This window comes from Oryctolagus cuniculus, chromosome 5, assembly GCF_964237555.1.
Source record: "Oryctolagus cuniculus chromosome 5, mOryCun1.1, whole genome shotgun sequence".
Classification (NCBI taxonomy): domain Eukaryota; kingdom Metazoa; phylum Chordata; class Mammalia; order Lagomorpha; family Leporidae; genus Oryctolagus; species Oryctolagus cuniculus.
Window position 1 is genome coordinate 99,387,349 of NC_091436.1, and position 19,885 is coordinate 99,407,233.

Sequence of the window (19,885 nt, forward strand, 5' to 3'; positions counted from 1 at the left end):
AAGTGTACCTCTGAGGGACGTAATTTGAGATATATGAATGAAAAATCACTACGCAACTGAAAAGGGTTTCTCTTAAATATGGGCTAAATCCTGTAATTTGTGGAATGGCTAACTTTGTGCTTATTTTCTGTGAATCTTGGAGGTCATCCATGGGTTATTTCTGAAGAATGCAAAGTCTGAAGAGTGGGGAAGGTGTCTTTTGTTCCTCCCAGTGCCAATCAATGCTACACCTGGGGTGGGACTGGCCTGGCAAAACTTCCAGACACATGGCAAGTTCCTTAAGATGGCAGTCATCAGTCTACTCATTGCCTCTTAACTGTTCAGGAAGATGCTAGCCCTGAAATAACTGGTGATTGGAATTGAAATCTGCCAGTTGAGGGCTTATCCTAATTTTATGAATGACCCAATATGGAACACACAATGTACCTCACAACAGTAGGTAGGGTTCTGAGAACACAAAGAGCTATGGTTGACAGTGGAAAGGGGGAGAGAAGGAGTGGGATTAGTGAGAGGTAAGAACCAATGCAGAACACTGTTTTCTGTGCCAAAGAGACACGAAACCAGAGTAATGCAAGAAAACATATCTATGCCAAAACATGTGAACCAGGATAATGACAGAAAGCTTGTCCCTGGCATTCCTCAGTCAATCCTCCTTCCCTCTTTCATTCTTAGTTTGGAATTGCCAGTGAAGAGGAGAGGTAAAGTTTCAGGAAGTTACTTCCCATCAGGTAAGGAGAGCAGGGTACAGAAATTCAGACTTGGAAGATGTTGTCTTAGAAGTTGTCTAGTGTGACATTTTTAAGGATCCAGATTCTCTTGCCTGTAGATTATTCACATTTACTTTGAGTGTTTCCAATTGTGGAATCCATTCTATTAGTGTGAAGTCTCTTATAGCTAGGCTGCCAATATACTGAGATCAAAATTAGTATTGCACACCTCTTGGTTTTGCTTTGCCCTTTGAAGTGAGCTACAACAACCTTCAACCTCTTGAAGCAGCTGAAGAGGGGCCTTGGGTTGTTTGAGAAAGGTTTAGATGTTAGAACACTTTTGTTTTGCAACTAACTAGCTGGTTTCTTGCTCCCTCATTTTATTTTTTGTTTCACTAATCATATACTTAACCCTGTTAATATTACTTTGGGATGGTTACAGTAAGAATGGAATATAATTTTCTAGCTATAATGTAATGGAGGTTGGAAGTAGTCATGATTTTTTAAAAAGATTTACTTATTTACTTGAAATGCAAAGTTACAGAGAGAGAGGGAAGGGGGAGAGAGGGAGAGAGAAAGGGAGAGTGAGAGTGAGAGAGAGAGCGAGGGAAAATGAGAGAGAGAGAGGGAGAGAGGGAGGGAGAGTGAGAGGGAGAGAGAGAGGGAAAGGGAGAGAGGGAGAGAGAGGGGGGAAAGAGGGGAGAGAGAGAAAGGGAGAAAGAGAGAGATCTTCTATCCGCTGGTTCACTTCCCCAATGCCTGCAACAGCCAGGGCTGAGCCAGGCTGAAGCCAGGAGCTTCCTCCAGGTCTCCCACATGAGTGCAGGGGCCCAAGCACTTGGGCCATCTTCTGTTTCTGTCCCAGAAGCATTATCAGGGATCTGGATTAGAAATGGAGCAGCTGGGACACGAACTAGCACCCATAGGGATGCCAGTGCTGTAGGCAGTGGCTTAACCTGCTCCACCTCAGAGCCGGCCCCTGTGGTTGTTTTTTTCAAATATCAGAAGACATTTTGAAATAAAATAGTTAGACTAGAGGTCACAAACCCAAGTGGCTTTAGAGGCAGGCAGATAACAGAAATGTTTAAAAGGCATCAGGATTTTGTAGTTGGGGTTCCAGGAAAGACAACAAAGAATGGTCAACCAAGAATTATTGCACCAAACCCCCGTGCAGGACCTCTGTCCTCAATGAGTTGTATTATGAGAGTTAACTGTAAAACTAATTCTCCAACAGCTTTTGTGTGTGTGTGTGTGTGTGTGTGTGTGTAAATGGTTGAAATCTTTACTTAGTACAGAGTTGGTCTTCTGTGTACAAAGTTAATTGAAAATGAATCTCAATAGAAAATGGGACTGGCAAGGGGAGAGGGAGGAGGAGGAGGGGTGGGAGTGTGGGTGGGAGGGCGGGGAAGTTGAGAAGAATAACTATATTCCTAAAGTTGTACTTAGGAAATTTGTATTCCTTAAAAATAAAATAAAAAAAAGAACAGTGTAGGGCACACAGGGAGGATTAGGATGTCTTTGAACAAATTAGGATATCTTTGGCTGAATAAAGATCCTGGACAACTAAAGAGAAAAGGCACATATAACTAGAATTGTGACAGTTTCTTTAGGTAATGGTTTTTACTAATTATTTATTTATTAATTTTTAAAGTTACTTATTTTTATTTGAAAGGCAGAATGAGAGAGAGAGAGAGAGAGAGATCTTCCATCTGCTGGAAGTGGTGCAGTGGGTTAAGCTGCTGCCTGCAATGCTGGCATCCCATTCGGGTGCTGGTTTGAGTTCTGGCTGCTCTACTTCTGATCCAGCTCTCTGCTAATGCATCTGGGAAAGGAGTGCAAGATGGCTCAAGTGGTTGGGCCCCTGCACTTGCATGGGAGACCAGGAAGAAGTGAAGAGTTAAAATTGTATATGTGCGGGTGTAAAAAGTTAAGCTTAAGCTTACAGGTTTAAACCTTCCTGGTGCAGCTGTGAAAATAAGACAGAGTAAAGTAGCACCTTGACAGTAGGGACTCCATTTTGGAGCACTTGAGACTCCATTCTGGGAAAGCACCCCCCCACCGTGAGACTCTGGTCTGAAACTATGATCTCAAATAGTCGGACAATAGCAGTGCACTACATCACCCTTGGCAGAGCACAAAATCCCCCTAGTATGATTGCTCAAGCTTAAAAGTAGAAAGGTTGCACCTGGGTTACCTGGGCTAATAATGAAGATGTGATTTGTCTATGTCTTAAGATCATAATTGCTGATTGTAAGATTTTAGCAACCACTTAGCAACCGTGTATTCTCTCCCCCGTCCCGATTTTGCGGTTTTTACCTTTATAAACCCTATGCTGTAGTTTCTCACTGCTCCTCTGTCCTTGTATTTTCAGAGGGCCCCAACATGTTGGATCAATAAATTTAACCCTTTGCTGGTTGCATGAGAGAAAAGTCTTTTGGAGTTGTTCCTCGGGCGGTGGGCTTTTTCGGACCCTAACAGAAGCACCTGGCTCATGTTGGAGACCTGGGTGAAGCTCCTGGCTGCCAGCTTCTGCCAGGCCAAGCACTGGCTGTTGGAGCCATTTGAGGAGTAAATCAACAGATGGAAGATCTCCCCCCCACCACCACTTCCACCTCTGTAACTATGCCTTTAAAATAAATAAAATAACTTTTTTGAAAAAGTAAGTTGAACAGAAAGTGAAATATGGAGTGAAAATTTCCAGAGTTCAGATCCAACCACTCAATAAATCTTTTGTTCTTATTGTGAAAGGAAACAGTTTGGTTTTGTAATCCATAGAGCTAACAGGAACGGGTGTACTCTTCAGTCAGAACCTGAGGTCAGGAATGTGTACAAACAGGCTAAGTAGACGCCCTAGGAGAATATTCTTTTAGCAACAATTACTTCTGTCAACACAATGCAGAGTCATTATCAGGCGATTCCAGAAACTACCAGGAAGCATCATACACTGTAGAAAATTATAATCAAGGTCTGGCTAAAGTTGGGCTATCATTACAGAAAGTCCGGCAAAATGTTAAGTACAGTGCAGTGCCTGGCATTTTGTGGGAAAAAAAAAAAAAAAACAAAAATGGCAACTGGGGAGACAGAAAAACATGGAGGGAGAAGATGCCACTGGAAAATAAATGTAAAAGAGGATTTGGATAATGTCAGAGGCCATGTGTATAAATTAATCAAACACAAAGCGCTGCTGGTTTGTGCTTTAAACTGCCTTGATGAAAATATCCCATTATGGATACAGAAGCCTGTGAGTCCAGGGCAGTTGTCAGAACCACTGCACTACATGCTTCCTCCTTCCGGTCTTCTCAGTGACCTTAAGTTGATAGTCTCAAGCATGCATCTGAGTACACTGGTGGACCAGAGGTTAAAGAAGAGAGGAAGGAGGTGAACGAACTATCTTCTAGAGCATTTCAGAGATCTGGAATCCCACATTGTGGATTTCTACTTTTTTTTCTTGCTATTTTTATGTGAAACTGTTAGTTCTCATTACTGTCAAAAAGAAGGAGTCACTCACAGCAATAGCGCGGAGAGGGAGGCATTGTGGAGGTGCGGATGAAAGCAGTTGCACCTGTTTTCCCTCAGTGGCGGTGATGACAGGAAATGTATGGGCTGACTGTACGTGAAGAGGGATTACATGACTGAGACACTCATTATTTTAACCTAGGTTTTTCTTTAACCACTTTGTCCTTCTTAGGAAGTTCAAGTAGTTTGGCCAGTTATATTCATTGTCTCATGGAAATGATGCAACAAAAGAAAGGAGGGAAAAAAAAAGAATTAAAAACTTGGCTTTTATGTTCACAAAGCCTAGGCTGGCACAGCAGGTTGAACCATAGCTTGTGACTATCAGCATCCCATATAGGAGTGCAGGTTCAAGTCTCGGATGCGCCTCTTCAGATCCAGTTTCCTGCTAATGTGCCTGGGGAGGCAGCAGTGATGGCCCATGTGCTTGGGCCCCTGCCACCCATGTGGGAGACTAGGATGAAGTTCCTGGCTCCTGGATTCAGCCTCGCTCAACTCTGGCTGTAGTAGCCATTTGGGGAGTAATTCAGTGGATGGATGATCTCTCTCTTTCTCTCTCTCCATGCCCCCCCTTCTATTGCTCTACCCTTTAAATCAATCTTTAAGACATTTAGAGGAACAGAAGTGACATATATATATATAATATCTGAAAGAAAACCTAATGTTTTTACCATCACACCAAAGCAGAAAAGCTTTTCTAGCTATGAGACACATTAGAGGTTGCTTTGTAAATACCCAAACCTTAAACTGTAATCCTCAACTTGATCTGTGTATGTCCAGCCACACTTGATTGCACACTTTCAGGGAGTCCTAGCATCTGGGTTCTGACTGGAGACTGCCAATGACAGTGGCACCATTTTCCAGGCTAGTGAGTGTTTTAGACATGAGAATTCTGCACAATAGGGTATTATTGGACCATTTTCCTCACTTTTAAGAAGGGATACAACATGAAGTGGTTGCTACTCTGCCTCCAAAAGTGCTGACTCCGGAGAAGATAGTTGGAAATGCTGTAGCCATTTTGTGGCCGGCCTGAGAAGGAGGCACACATTGATGGGCAGAGTCAAAAACAGTCTCACAGAGTGACTGGTATTGAGGCGCAGCAGGTTAAGCTGCTGTCTGTGACACTGGCATTGAACATTGAGGCACCCATTCCAGTCTTGGCTGTTTTGCTTTTTTTTTTTTTTTTTAAAAAAAAGATTTATTTATTCATTTGAAAGGCAGAGTTTTGGAGAGAGAGAGAGAGAGCGAGAGAGAGAGAGAGGTTTTCCATCTGCTGGTTCACTTCCCAAATGGCCACAATGGCCAGAGCTGGGCCGATCTAAAGCCAGGAGCCAGGAGCTTCTTCCGAGTCTCCCACATGGGTACAGGGGCCCAAGCACTTGGGCTGTCCTCTGATGCTATCCCAGGCCATTAGCAGAGAGCTGGATCAGAAGAGGAGCAGCTGGACATAAACCAGTGCTCATATGGGATGCCAGCCCCAGTGGTCTTACATGCTATGCCACAGCACTGGCCCCAGCTGTTTGCTTGTGGTTCAGCTCCCTGCTAATGTGCCTAGGAAGGCAGTAGAAATGGCCCAAGTACTTGGGTCCCTGTTACCCATTGGGGAGACCCAGATGGAGTTTCAGATTCTTGGCTTTGGCCTGGGCCCAGTTCTGGTTGTTGCAGCCATTTGGGGAGTGAAGCAGTGGGTGCAAGTTTGTCATCTCTCTCGCCCTCTCTCTGTGTGTTACTCTGCCTTTCAAATCAAAATAATTCTTTAAAAAAGAATCATGGAGAATGAAGTCTGACTCCCAGTGCTCTCTGCCAGGAGATGTCTTATCTCTGAACTTCTTTTTTCTGTGTGGTGTTATAAATAGCATTAGGGCTTAAGGTATTTGAATCTGCTTTTGTGCCCTGCATCCAAATGCATTCTAACCTGGGACATTGGCCAAGGGGAGAAAGGAACATGAAACAAAATGAAAAGAGAAGCGATATTTGTAGTGCCTGAACATGGGCACTGGCCTCACGGAACCCCCACGAATGGAAGATGCGCAGTATCTTCAGTTCACCCACGTTCCACCCAGCTGAACCCACACATCTCCTGCAGTCAGCTGAGCTGGTCTTTCTCATAAACATCTGCAGAGGATGTGCCTTCCAGAGGAGTAGCATTAGCCCTGAAGGTGCTCAGCGGGGTTGTTACCATTGGTAACATAAATAATGTTAAGCATGCATGGTACACATATATGTGAAACATATTTTAGATACCTATTACTATTTCTAACATATGGTAATTACTAGAGGTCATAGGGTATAGTTAATATCAAATTATTTACACCATAGGGCAGAGATATCTCAAGCTACCTCCTTGTCCTTCTCTGAGCTCACTGTGCTCTCTGAGTGCAACTTGGAAACCGATTTCCCAGTGCAGCCGAGTCCCACATGTGTCGCCTTCCTGGATAGTAAACTGGTCACCAGAAATCTGAAGACTTTACTTACTTAGCTTTCCTTAGTTTCATTCTTGTGCATTTTGGCTGCTTGTCATTTTTCCTCCTTGCAATCTGCCCCCTTCCACTTACTTGTCTATGCTGACAGCTGTCTGTCTCCTGCCACTGTCTTTTACAGCTCGAGCATGCTCAGTTTACCCTACTATTTGCCTCCCTGCCTGGGCAAATGGTCACAGACGAGTATGGCTATTATCCTGAGTCTCTTCCCAGACACCTAATCAAAACGGAAGGGTCACTGAAAGGCCACTTCCCCAATTTGCCTAATCTTCTAGCTCTGGCAGCCTTGGAAGATGATGTAATGGAGAAGTGTGGCAGTTGTGGCTGGGAGAGATGCAAAAGGATACTGGCAAGGTCAAACGGCTAGTATGGGAAGGACCAATTCAAGATAGAAGAGTGAAAGCAGGGATTGGGTAAGAGGGAGAGCAGAAGTAAAGACAAATGCTTAAAGGGAAACTGACATGACATTGGAAAGTATATCTTCAAATAAGTCTACAGGGGGACTGTGAAGTTAAGCTGCCTAGGTATCCAATATGCCGTGTGGTTCCTTTCCTTATAACTCATAGGCCTTGGACAAGTTACTTAGCTTTAAGTCTCAGTTTCCTCACACCTGAAATGGGGATAATAATGTAACTACTTCATAAGAGTACAAGGAGAATCAGATTAGATAACAGAGGTAAAGCATTTAGAACAATGCCTGACACAGAGGATTCAATGAAAGGTTTATCATGGTTACTATCCTTATGTACTTGTGATAAAAATACCATTTTATGCTACATGATTTCCAAAATTACGTGAAGAGGATTAAATACTGTTGACTATTTAATGGGTCATTTTTATTTCTTATTATAGGACTTAAAAGCTAAAAATACTATTCATATCCTATTAATCAAAATAAATTTGCTAGGGCAATACCACCCTATAGTTTACTTTCTCTCCTTTTCCATTTGTACATTTTAGGCTTCTGTAAACACCTGCTACTTTTCACTTTTCTAGTTCATATTGGTTGAGGAGTATTAGGAGACAATTGTGTTCTTTTTGACTATAATATGTTAATCTTATTAAAAATTATAGCAAAAAAAAAAGTAGGCATTTGGCCTAATGGCTAAGATGCCAGTTAATACATCTGTGTCCCATATGGAAGCGCCTGACCTGCAAACCCATCTCTGGCTCCTGACTCCAGCTTCCTGCTAGGGAAGATCCTGGGAGCCAGCATTGTTGGCTCAGATTGGGTTCCTTCCACTCACAACAGCGAACTGGATTGAGTTCCTGTCTCCTGGCTTCTGCCCCATACCTGCACCAGATGCAGATATTTGGGGAGTGAACCAGTGGATGAGAGCTCTCTGTCTCTCTCTCTCTCTTTGTCTTTCTGCCTCTCACAAAAATTATAACAAAGAATAAAAACATTTAATAACCTTTTGAGAGAGTCATTAAATTATAAAAACACTATCATGTAATAGTAAAGGGTACCAGATTTGGCAGGGATTATTAATATTTACAGATTAACTCTAAATTTCTTTTATTTTCACACTATAATGTTTCAATTACAGGCCCATTACTTTCCAAATGTAATTAGTTATTAACTTAATGACTGATCTAAATTTCCATTATTCTTCCTTTTATTCTCCTACTCTCTCTGTGCATGCTAATGGGTCATGAAATGCCTAAAATATGTAAAGGAAAGAGAAAAGTAGAAGAAAAAAGTACCAGAAGTGAATGAGCAAATAGACCTGGAATAACTGGGAGTAGGCTATAGTATTAAATACAATTTTCCATGGATAGTAAGTAGATTTTAGAAATACTTAAAACCTGGAGAGGCACTATAAATAAAAATGTATAACTAAAGTCTAAATTTATTTGATAGCTATTTCAATTTTTTTCTTCCTCTGTGAAAAAGAACTTCCATTTTCTCAAGACTCCCAAATTGAGTTAAATCAGAGGTAAGGATTCTGGGCTATTGGGTTAAATGAGTCAGGAGCCACCATCTCCTGCAGGTGGGTAGCAAAAAATCTGCTATAACAGAATGGCAATCAGTTCTCTCGTCACTCGGGGAACTCAGAATCAATTGAAATGTGCACCAACCAAGGGAAAAGCAATTCCCTTCTAACCAAACAGAATTGCACTTGTATGAAATGTTAGAGAAAATGGATGACAGGGAGACCTTTGCAATTTGTGATTTGGAGGAGAATAGGACTTCTGTCTTTATCTATGTGACTTTTGAGAACTATTTGCAGATACTGAAAATACTGTGATGGACAGTACTGACTCTAAGTGAGTTTGAAAAACTCTTTGCCTCTGGCCAAACAGTACAACCAGCACACATTTTCCACATTCAGAATCCAGATTCTATAAATTTTATATTTAAATGTACTCAGTTGACTGTAAGAATCTCATAGCATGGAGCTGAAGACTTTTGGAAACCCATATTGGAAGAATATGGACCACTGTAATGTGTAATGTATGCATTTCTAGTACAGCATGAACCCAGAGCTAAGGTTGACGATACGGACACACCTCAGATTGCCAGGGATACTGCAGCATGGGTGAGCAGGAGCTCTGTCACTGGCTGGATTGTGTCCCTCCAGAATTCCCAAGTCCTAGCTCTTGGTACTGTGAATGTGACTGCATTTGGAGATGGTGTCTTTAGAGAGATTATTAAGTCAGAATGCAGTTTTCAGGGTGATGCCATCATTAGAGGAAGAGGAAATGTGGGGCTTACATCGTGGTGCGGAGAGTTAAGCCGCTGCCTGTGACACCTGCATCCTATATGAACAGTGATTCGAGTTCAGCTGCTCCACTTCTGATCCAGTGCCCTGCTAATGTGCCTGGGAAAGCAGCAGAAAATAGCTCAAGTGCTTTGGCTCCTGGCAGCCACATGGAAGACCTGGATGAAACTCTCAACTCTTAGCTTTGGTTTGGCCCAACCCGGGGCCACTGCAGCCATTTGGAGAGTGAACCAGCAGATGGAAGATTTCTCTCTCTCTCTTTGTAATTCTGCCATTCAAATAAATAAATAAATCTTTGAAAAAAAAAAAACCAACAAGAAGAAATTTGGACACAGGTGTGTAAGGTGGAAAGCTTCTGTGAAGGCATAGGGAGGAGAAGGCAGTCTCTACAAGCCAAGAAAGATAACCCTGAAACCAACCCTGCTGACACCTTGATCTTGGACTTCTAGCCTCAGGATGCTAAGAAAATAAAGCTCTGTTGTTTAAGCCTGTGGTAAAGTCTCTGGCACTTTGTTATGGCAGCACACGCAACTAATATAAGTTCTGTTTACAGCAGAATCTGTTAAGCCTCACTAGACAGTCTAGGTTTGTGTGCAATGAAGGCTGGCTCCCTTCAGGAGACCAGGTGCTCCTTTTGGTGAGCACCAGTTAGTTCAGGGGCTCTTGGGGTGGGGTGGGGGGCAGAAAGAAGGCAGCATGTGAAAGGAAGGCTAATTTTAAATAGAAAAAAATCCCCTTCTGATTCCTGATTACAAAAGCTATACATGCTCATTGCAAAGATATTAGAAAATACTCATACGGATGGAGTAAATGAAGAAACAAAATATGTTTGTGTTCTCACCACTTGGAAGTAACTGTGCATACAGTGTTGTAAATCTTTCTCAACCCTCTCCTAGACACACATGAGCATATACACAACACATAGAAATGTAAAATAAAGATGGAATTTTTTGTATCTTCCCATGTCAGTAATTTTCAATTTATTTATAGTATTATTTGTACTGTCTGATATTGTTTCATGACATCAATGATATTATAGAAATGGAATTGATGAGTGGGATGTGTCTAGGCTTAGGCATATGTAAAGGCTTTTGTATTTATTTTGCCAAATTGCCTTCCAGAAGGGACATACCCATTTACAAGTATATTCAGTGAATCTACTTCAAGTGCAAAATAAAGTCCTGTCACCTGTTACTCTAGACCCAGTGCTTAAGCTCTTTCAGCTGAATTCCCTAGGGAGGAGAGTACAGAAACTAGAGGACCCCAAAAGTGTGCCACCGGGGACTCAGGACACTGCAAGTGATTTGATGGCAAAGCAAATAGGGTTGGGGATGTAGGCGTTGGCTACCTCAGCAGAGAGACAGTTGTGGGGAAGCATGGCAGAGCCTGTCCTACAGCTGAGATGGGAGAGAACAAATCCATGGGACTGGACTTGTGGAGAATGAAGTATGAAGAGGGAACTTGCGTTGCTCTCTTGAGAGTGGAAGAGCTATGTCTGAGAATCTCCGAGGAAGCTGGGAGGCACTCGGTGCTGAGGTCCCAGGCACTTCACTGCACAGGGTCTGAGATCACTGTAATTATGACCCTGGGTTGCTAATTTTCTCCCTTGAGTTTTCAGAGCCTGGGAAAATACAGGTTATCCTAGGGAACGAGAACAAAGTACTGATAGCCTTTGCAGTTTTCATGCATTAATGGAAGATGCTATTTGATTTTGGTTCTTTGCCCAGTATAAGAGATCCCAGCGGGGCACAGTTAAAAGGAAAGGCAAGCTAATCTTAAATGAAAAATAAAATGCTTTATTTTATAAACATGAAAACTATGTGGCACTCAATAAAATGTGTTGGCAAGTAGACTTCTGCTATATAATCATATCAATAAAATAGGTTAATTCCTCTGGGGAGAAGAACTTGAATTTCACTTATCATTGGAAGCCTCCAAAGGAAGAATCAGCAGCAATCTCTTTAAAGAAGACAAGCAGTAGCGTGAGTCAACGGTGGATAGCGTATGTGGGAAAGGGAAAGAGCACCTTCCCCACTAACCATAACGCTCTCTCGGCCTTCCTATCACGTCTGATGTTACAGAGCACCTGGCTGTCCTTGTACAACACACACACGTCAATAGTCACATTGATTTTGATGTGGACCTTGTCTGAGAAATAAATATGCTGCAGGTATCTGTGAGAAAATAACTACATTCGTTTGTCTTCTTTGAAATGTAGATTGGACGCTAAAGTTGCTTCCAAAAGTAAACTTAGGCTCTGTGCCTTCCCTTAGGGCCATGGATAAATTCCCAAGAAAACAGTCATTTCTCTGGGGTAGCTTCCTTCAATCTTCAGATAGTAGCACAGATAATGAATTATTCATGATCTCACTCACTACAGCCTATTTGGTTCAGAATGCTTATGGAAAAACGGGGCTTACCGTCTATCACTGGTTTTGGCTGAGAACTTTTGAGGCGCAGCGAGGGCCGGAAGCGGGTCCGGTCATTGAAGCTCCAGCTCTTCTGCACTTTGGTGGGGCTGCCTTCAGCTGTGATGTCGGTGCTCGGGGACCTCCTGTCACCCACCGAAGCTTGTCTGCTCTTAATACTCTGGCCCCTTGGGCTAGCCATGCGGACTCGCTCCTTAAAACTTAGCTTCTGACTGTGGAGAACAGAGGCATGGTTAATCCATTTCAAGCAATTTCGTCCATTCCACTTGGGTACATAATTCGATGAAACTGTGTATGGCCATATATTTCAATAGACAAAATGTTTTCAGCAAGTAGGAGCATAGCAATGTAATTTGCCCTTATTGAAAATTTGAGCTTTAATCTCTGTTTGCATTCATTTGAGATCTATATACACACCCTTCTTGGTTTTATCACAGAAACTACTGAGATCAAGTATAGCAGTTTGTGCACAATTACATAGGAGATACAAAGAACTGGTTTGGAATTCATGTTAAAAATTGTTGGGTGATTTTTAGCTTTAACCTCAAATTTTGAGATTTTAAAAAAAATTATTTTTATTTGGGAGTATATCTCTTTGTAATCTAAACATTTCTACAGGAAAATAGGGAAGACAGTTACATTTATACCTAATTCAACATGCACTTTGTATTTCAGGCAAGATTATGATTTCAACAAATTCATGCAATCTCATAGCAGTTGCTAGCACTGCATACATAATATTAGACATACAACACATAACATTACATTTCTTTTATGCTTACATTCATTTTTGTGAGACAAAATCACACAAGGTAGAATAGCCCCAACATACAATGAATGTGGTGACTGGTTAACAGAATGAAATGTTAATGTTCACTATACCATTTCCTGCTATCAAACAGGTTATTGATTTGCTGTGGCAGCTACTGGTAAATTATATTTGTTCAGACAGTCAGTTCTTTGAGGTTTGCTGGGATTGAGCTGTTGTGGGCTGATAAAGGAAGCATGAGCAACCACCACAAAACTCCAGTGCACCTTACACTTTCCTGATCAGGAGGTGTAGTGTTGATGAACTGGGAAAGGGCAGGTTGGAATAAGAGAGGCATGGGTTTTAGGCTCCTCGTCTCTAACATGGAGACAGAAATAGCCATGTAGCTAAGGAAGTTTGGCAGGACTCAAATGAACTTTAAGAAGCCTTGTGTGCTCATTCTATTTGTTTTTTTTTTTTTTCTTTCATTTATGGAGCCCTTATGCTATTCAGTAGAAGGTGACACTGTTATCCATGTGAGAGGGTAGGGCGCTGCAGGGCCTGAGGAAATGATGGGGCAAGGGGTTCGAGTGGAGTCGCTTGAACAGCTACTCTGGGTCATGCGGAAGCCTTTGTGGGGTGCAGTCACTGTACTCATGGATAAGGATTATCTGAGATGAAGTGGAGGCTTTGCCTTTTCCACTTACCGCAGTGTCCACTGTCCCCAACTGCAGCATGCCAACAGCAAATGTGTTTAGTGGATATGTGTTTTGTAGCTAACAAGAGACAGTAACATTTATTTTTCCATGCCTAGTTGCTTAAACAAATGATATTCTAAAAAGGCACCACTTTTTTTGTGTTTACATGAAAAAAGAAATCAACACGAACTATGGTAGTCAGCGTACTGGTAACAATAAATGAGTGGGCCATGCAGCTGACAGCTCCCCTGTGGAATGCAGTCACAGCTAAGTACAGCATGATGAGCTGAAGGCACATGCAAACACCAGGCTGGGCAGTTTTGTGACGAGGTCAGGTGGGTGCAAGGGTTCTTTACAACAGTTCCATCAGTTGACGGATTTATCTCTGCTTGACAAATGCGCTATTAAATGATAGATTATTTTAAACAAGAGCAATAAAAACATCATAAAACAGCATCTTTTTATTCTCAAGCTAGGTTCCCCATGTCATCAAAAAGCCTTCAATTATTTTTTAAAAAAACCCATCAAAGGGATAAGTGCTTAAAATAGCTACTTTTCCTAAGTTTTTTTTTTTTAATTGTAAAAGCTTCAAATCGCATTTGGTTTCAATACATCTGTTCTATAATTTGAATTTATGATGATCTGTTTCAGGAAATATATGTTCACATCTGTATCTTTATTTAGTTTGGTGAATGACTCAAGTTGACATAGCTCTCATTGCAAGCACCCTCACTATCCTTGATCTTATCTATAACCTTTTCTAGAAGATGCTAATTAGCACAGGAGGTTGGGTTTATTAATGATCAAATTATTTTCAAAAGTTTCCAAGATACATCTTTCCTATGCCAACTAAATGAATAAGATACTAATAAAAACATCATAAAACCATTTAACAGGAACTTTAGTTTTTCATTTTAAAATTTTTCTGTAAAAATACTGAAAAATGAAAATATTAGCATCACATTCACCATGTTTTATTTACAATAACAGAATGTTTAAAAATTGTTTCTATGGTAATATTTTAAAAATTGCTCCTAAGAAACATTTGATAGTACCTCTACAAATTAATGGAAAATAGGAATAATATTCTCCAAGTCTCAATACCACTTAAAGCACTTAAAACTTGATATAAATGAATTCTAAGCACCATTTCTCTTTTGACCTTCTAGAGTATGTGAATATTTGCTAATGTCTAATATTTTAAAAATTATCAAGAATCATTTAAAAACAAACTTAACATATTGCACACTAAATTCAATTAAAATGCTATGTTTTCACTTTAAATTTTGACCCAATTCTACGAAAGTTAAGATTATGGAATATGATCCCAATTCAGAACTTCTTAAATCAAAATTTTTCTTTTCCAAAGCAAAGATATGTTCTTCTGTCCTCTTAAAAAAGAAAAAAATTTTTTCTTTAGTTTTTCCAGTTTTTCTACTTCCATTCCCTTTTAGATCCATCTGACTGGATAACTATTAAACAGATTAGGTGGCTGTTACTGAAAATACATTGATACATACTCTTCAATGTTGTATTAAATTCTTCATTATTTCCTTGCTTTTTTTTTGGTGACATCTAGAAACATGACTTTTGAGGAAGATTTATGTAACACTGTTTTTATGACGAATGCCGAGAATTATGCCCAGGAAATCAAACAAGGAGGTGTCTCTTCAGAGAAGGTAACTAAGGTTACTGTGTCCACTGATTGGAGCATTTTTCTTAGCAGGCAGGCCCATGCTCCCAGCAGAGGGCTGTGCTCAGGGGAGCCTGCACTACCTCTGGGCAAGGGAATTCTTCCCTCTCTAGAAGCGGATGTACAGATTAGTCTAATAGCCTAGCATGCGGTCTACTACTGGATGCTCCATGCCGGGCAACTGCGAGGCATCATAACCCCACAATAATCCTCCAGGACTTAGAGTGCTGTAGCTATTGTTATACTTAATTAGGGTTTTAGCCCTTCCTAGAACAAGCGTTCTACAAATTCTCGCCTCAGGCATAATATGGCAACCAAGCCATAACAATCCAGTGCGTGCAGCAGCTCAGCAGTTGTCCAACCACGAGGAGGCGCCAAGGGGCTGACTGGCAGTACTATACGGGACCTCTCCTATTTGTCCAGGTGGAGGAGAGTATCAAAGCAGGCAACAGGCAATAAGGTAAATGACAAGCGGGTTGAAAACCTCATTCAAAAGTCCCTAGGAAGAGTGAGTCTCTGAACAGGGCTCAGGTGGGGTGGCGGTGTACCCTGGTCATGCACCTGAGGTTAGTTGGCATTCTCAAATCTCATGTCAATAGCCGGGATGCTGGGTACCTCTGCTTCCTTGAGGTGTACATTCTGAAGAGCTTCTGCTTATTACTACAGAACTTACTAGGAGTGAGGGAAATAGAGCAGCACATTACTAAGCATTTCACCACCAGGAAAGTGCTTAGCGATTTTGTTCTCTCTTTAAAAAAAAAAAAAAAAGCCATTTGGCTTTATTGCTTTTCATACCTAAGTATGCAGATTATTTAAGCAGTGAGTACTGACTATGTAGTTTAATTGTGCTGCTTGAAATATATCCAGTGCTCCTAATGGTTAGATTTAAGTAATTAGGTTTGAAATAAGCATTACAAATGATAATAGTTATGTGTTAGCATCTGTTTCATATGAAAATAAGAATATAAATATATTAGGATATACCAACTCCTGTAAAAAATATCAACAAAACATAGTGTAAATGATTGAGGAACAAAATATTCCAGAACTTTTAAGAATATTTATAGAAATCAATGAAGTAGACACAAATTGCTTTGAAATTCAAAAAACCTAAGTTTTTGATTTATTTGAAACATCTACAGTTATGGTTCATATAGGTAACCCGCTGTCAGAATACATGTTCAAAAAAATAAAAAACAGAATAATAAAAGACTCTAGGTTGCTAGTTTGTGCAAAGAATTTTTAAATTACCTTTGTTATTTAATTTTATGTGTATTTTTAAGACTGAAATCCTCTCTGTCAATAAAGGTGAACAAAAGGAGACACTGTTTTGAGAAGATTGTTTTTGAAACAAATGAACATTCTGCCCATAGACACAAGTTGAATATTTTGCAAAAGAAATAAATTCTAGTCTCACATAGTTTAACAACACATGCAATCATTTATTGCACACAGAAGAAAGAACAGGAAAATAATGGAAAATAATGCAGAAGAAATAGAAGCACACAATCTTTTCCATCAATATTCTAGTTTTCTCTCCCATGAGCCACACACTGCCACAGAACCCAATGAAGCACACACATAGGCATGGTTCAGACAAAGCACTCAGTGGATCACAGCACTAGATTCTAACATAATGAAGAACAGCATCTGTGCCTAAACTTTAAAGACATGCATCTCTGTAACAGTCTCACAGGTACCTGTTAAATTAACGTTAGATGGTTTGCTGTCTAAACAATGTGTGCAAGTACTGTAGGAGTGCTTCATAAACTCCAAGTAAGCCGCTTACCAATGAAGCAGGTGTGTGAGTATGGCAACGACTGCTGATTAGGAAGACAGGGTAAGCACAGGCAGTGAGATTTATGGATAACCCCCAAACCTTAGATGGTATGATTTGTTCTTGTAACCACAGAAACATAGATCGGAAGAGGTAAAAGCTTTCTTGTATCAATGTGATGACTCACTGACAACTATTTGATGACCTGGTCAAGGAGGAAGGAAGAAGGAAGGATCACAAATGACCTCAAGGCTTGAATATTTTGCTCATCGGGACAATGGGTTCACAGGTCAATTTCATTCTCTGAAAATGACAATTTATAGCAAACCAGAGAAAAAATGTTCAATTCTAAAGATGAGCTGGAAAAATTATTTAATCTGATGATTAATAAAATAAAATAAACACATTTACCCCCATAATATGAGATCAGGACTGTTTTAATGGGAAGACAGAGGAAAAGAATGAGTAATTAAGTGATGCTAAAGAAGTTGTATTTATGGTCTAAGGAGAGGGAGAACAGAGTGGGCTCAATCGAGAATAATTGTACTTTATACCTGGCCCTGTACCTAAGAGAGCCAATGAAACATTATTTTCACCATTGCTTAGTGCAGCTAAAAAAGTTCTTTCAGAGACTGACGGTTTGTACTTTTAAAGAAAACCTTTCAATCTGTCACAAACAATATGACAGTGTTTCCTAGCCCAAGATATCATAGATGAATTTTGTTTAAACATACTCCAACCTCAGTATAGAAAGACAGAACATTCCAAAGCAGGGAACATAGTTAACGAATGGTTGACCTCACTCTGTTCTGCAGGCAGAAAGGCCTCTCTGTGTATGGCCCAGTCTACAGTCGTGGCTCTCGTCCTCAGGGTGAGTGTCAGGCATTTGAGAAGGGTGTTGGCTGCCACATGGGGTTCATCTACACTTGGATTACCTCCAGATTTTGGTACAAAGAAAAACCACGAGAAAGGACTTAGGATACTCCAGACTCTGATGTATCTGCAGGATAAAAATGTTGGCTTCCACTTGGGGTGAGGCTTGTTTATTCTGCTTATCTGAGTCACCATCAATAACCCAATGGTCCCGAAGGCAGTAAACGATTCTACGACTCTGCGGTTGGGCGTTGTTGTTAATTAGTTTATTAGAAATGGGGTCAAGCATTAATTAACAATATCCAGACCCAGATATGTTCTTCTCCAAGGAAGAACTCTCATTATAAATGCATTTTGCTTTGTGCATATTTTGCTTGGGTAAGGGCAAATGTGTTATTTTGTAAGATGGTACTGTTGCTATTGTTATTACAATAGTCTTGCTGCATTCATTATGCAGTATTATAAATTCCATTGCCTGTGGAGCACAAGAAGATGAAAGCTAAGGTAATATTAAAATGAGGACTTCAAAATGTATAATTTTTATGTGTCCATTAAAACACTTTTAAATTAGAGCTTCAGTGTATTTCCTTCAGATTATTGCAATGTTTTAAATTTAAAAATTTTCTTTTTTGTACATTTCCTCTTTTCTCATTACTGTTGGTATTTTTCTTTTCATATAAACTACTTGAGGTCAGGGACATTTTATTGCTCTCTTCAATAACTGCTGAACACATTCTCTGCCATAACTTTACATAGGGTGATGTGATAGGTTATTGGGGGACAGGATACCTAATTGTATGAAGCATGAGGCATTAAGCAAGATATCAAGGATAAGCAGTAGCACTTGTTACAGGTGTTTTTCCTAAATGTGCAATGACCACAGAGAAGCAAGAAATTTCTGTGTCTGATTCTCTAAGTCATTAACCCAGTTCAGTGGTTCTGTGCATTCAAGCCTATGCGTTATTTTTGACAACTTAGCTCACAACATGAGGAATAGATTTAAATGTGTTATATACAAGTGAACATCAATAAATTTAGAAAATTTGATTGGTGGTCTTTGGGAATTGTGAAGGCTTACTAGGTGGCTTATTTTTTGCACTTGTGGACAGCAGCCTAATAGTGACACTTGATTCTGTCTTTGTTTTCTGCTATAGTAACATACGGAGAATGTACAGTCTGACGGTGTTATTCTGAGGTGATCATTCCCTTAGGACTGCTATGAAGATCATGCTTATTCAAGCACCTGTACATACATGATTTAGAAACTTTTTCTTCAGGTGTCAACAGCTCCATTTGGAAGGATGAAACCAAGTCAGCTAAGTTACTCTCAGATAGCTGTGAAATTCATGCCCAAGACAGTCTCTGTCCTTCCAATTTAGAGACAAATTACCCTTTAACATAAGTCGTAAATGGATAGCTCCTGAGACAAGAAAGCCTTTAACAATATCACAAAGACACTAGAACACAGCTTATAATGGCTATGATTTATTTTGTGCAGCTTTTTTCAAGGAAAGTTGTCACAACAGAAGAATGGTGAGATCGGATGGAATGTGAAAAAAGGACTGTAGGGTTAGAATGCGCCAGTTTGTCTCTTCTGGTGTGTATGCAAAGAATGTCCTGAGACTAATGACTAGAATCTCTCTTTGGCCAGGAATCTTTCCACAGTGGAGAAAAGCAACTCTTTAGGCAGGTACAATTTTTTTTGAGATGTCACCCAGAATATCTAGGGTCTTTTTGCTCTAACTCTAAAACCAGCAAATAAGAGAGGATCTTTAATGCTGCCCCTGTGGGGGCTTATCTACCCAGAAGGAATGCTTGATGTTGTATATTCTACCCTATCTGCCTCCCAACAAAGATCAATACACTCATGTTTTGGTTTGGGAATCTTTTTAACCATTAATGTAATGCAGAAATCAGTATCTCAGAGTCTCATCACTCTAAGTGAATCCTGAAAACTAACTTCATCACTACATAAATACATTCTGATGAGTGTCATTATTATAATGGTACATAGCTAGAGGAATAATCCTTCACTTCACACTGGCTCCATGTTGGGGTCCACTCTGGGCAGCTGGTTGCCTTAGTTTCCTCTACTGAAACAAGGGGCAATGATGGGGAAAACAAACTGTGTCCCTTCTTTCCTTCCAGGCACCTAGTATTCTCTTGCTAGTTCTGCCTCTGCTATTAGCTTGCACCATTGGTGCCAGCATCCACTTGGCTCTCTCCTTCAGAGCTTTCTTC

At 40.4% G+C, this 19,885-nt stretch overlaps 1 protein-coding gene across 3 annotated transcripts in view; it reads right to left on the reverse strand.

Moving 5' to 3' along the window:
• Positions 1-19,885, reverse strand: part of KCNQ5 (potassium voltage-gated channel subfamily Q member 5) — a 634,869-nt gene that overhangs the window by 48,145 nt on the left and 566,839 nt on the right. For 2 of the 3 annotated variants that reach the window (XM_051854552.2, XM_051854551.2), the window contains one exon: positions 11,847-12,067. In XM_051854552.2, coding sequence (XP_051710512.2) covers positions 11,847-12,067 — 221 coding nt within the window. Of the gene's footprint in view, positions 1-11,846; positions 12,068-15,609; positions 15,667-19,885 lie in introns of all 3 variants that reach the window. The other variant, XM_051854550.2, reaches the window with a different exon arrangement.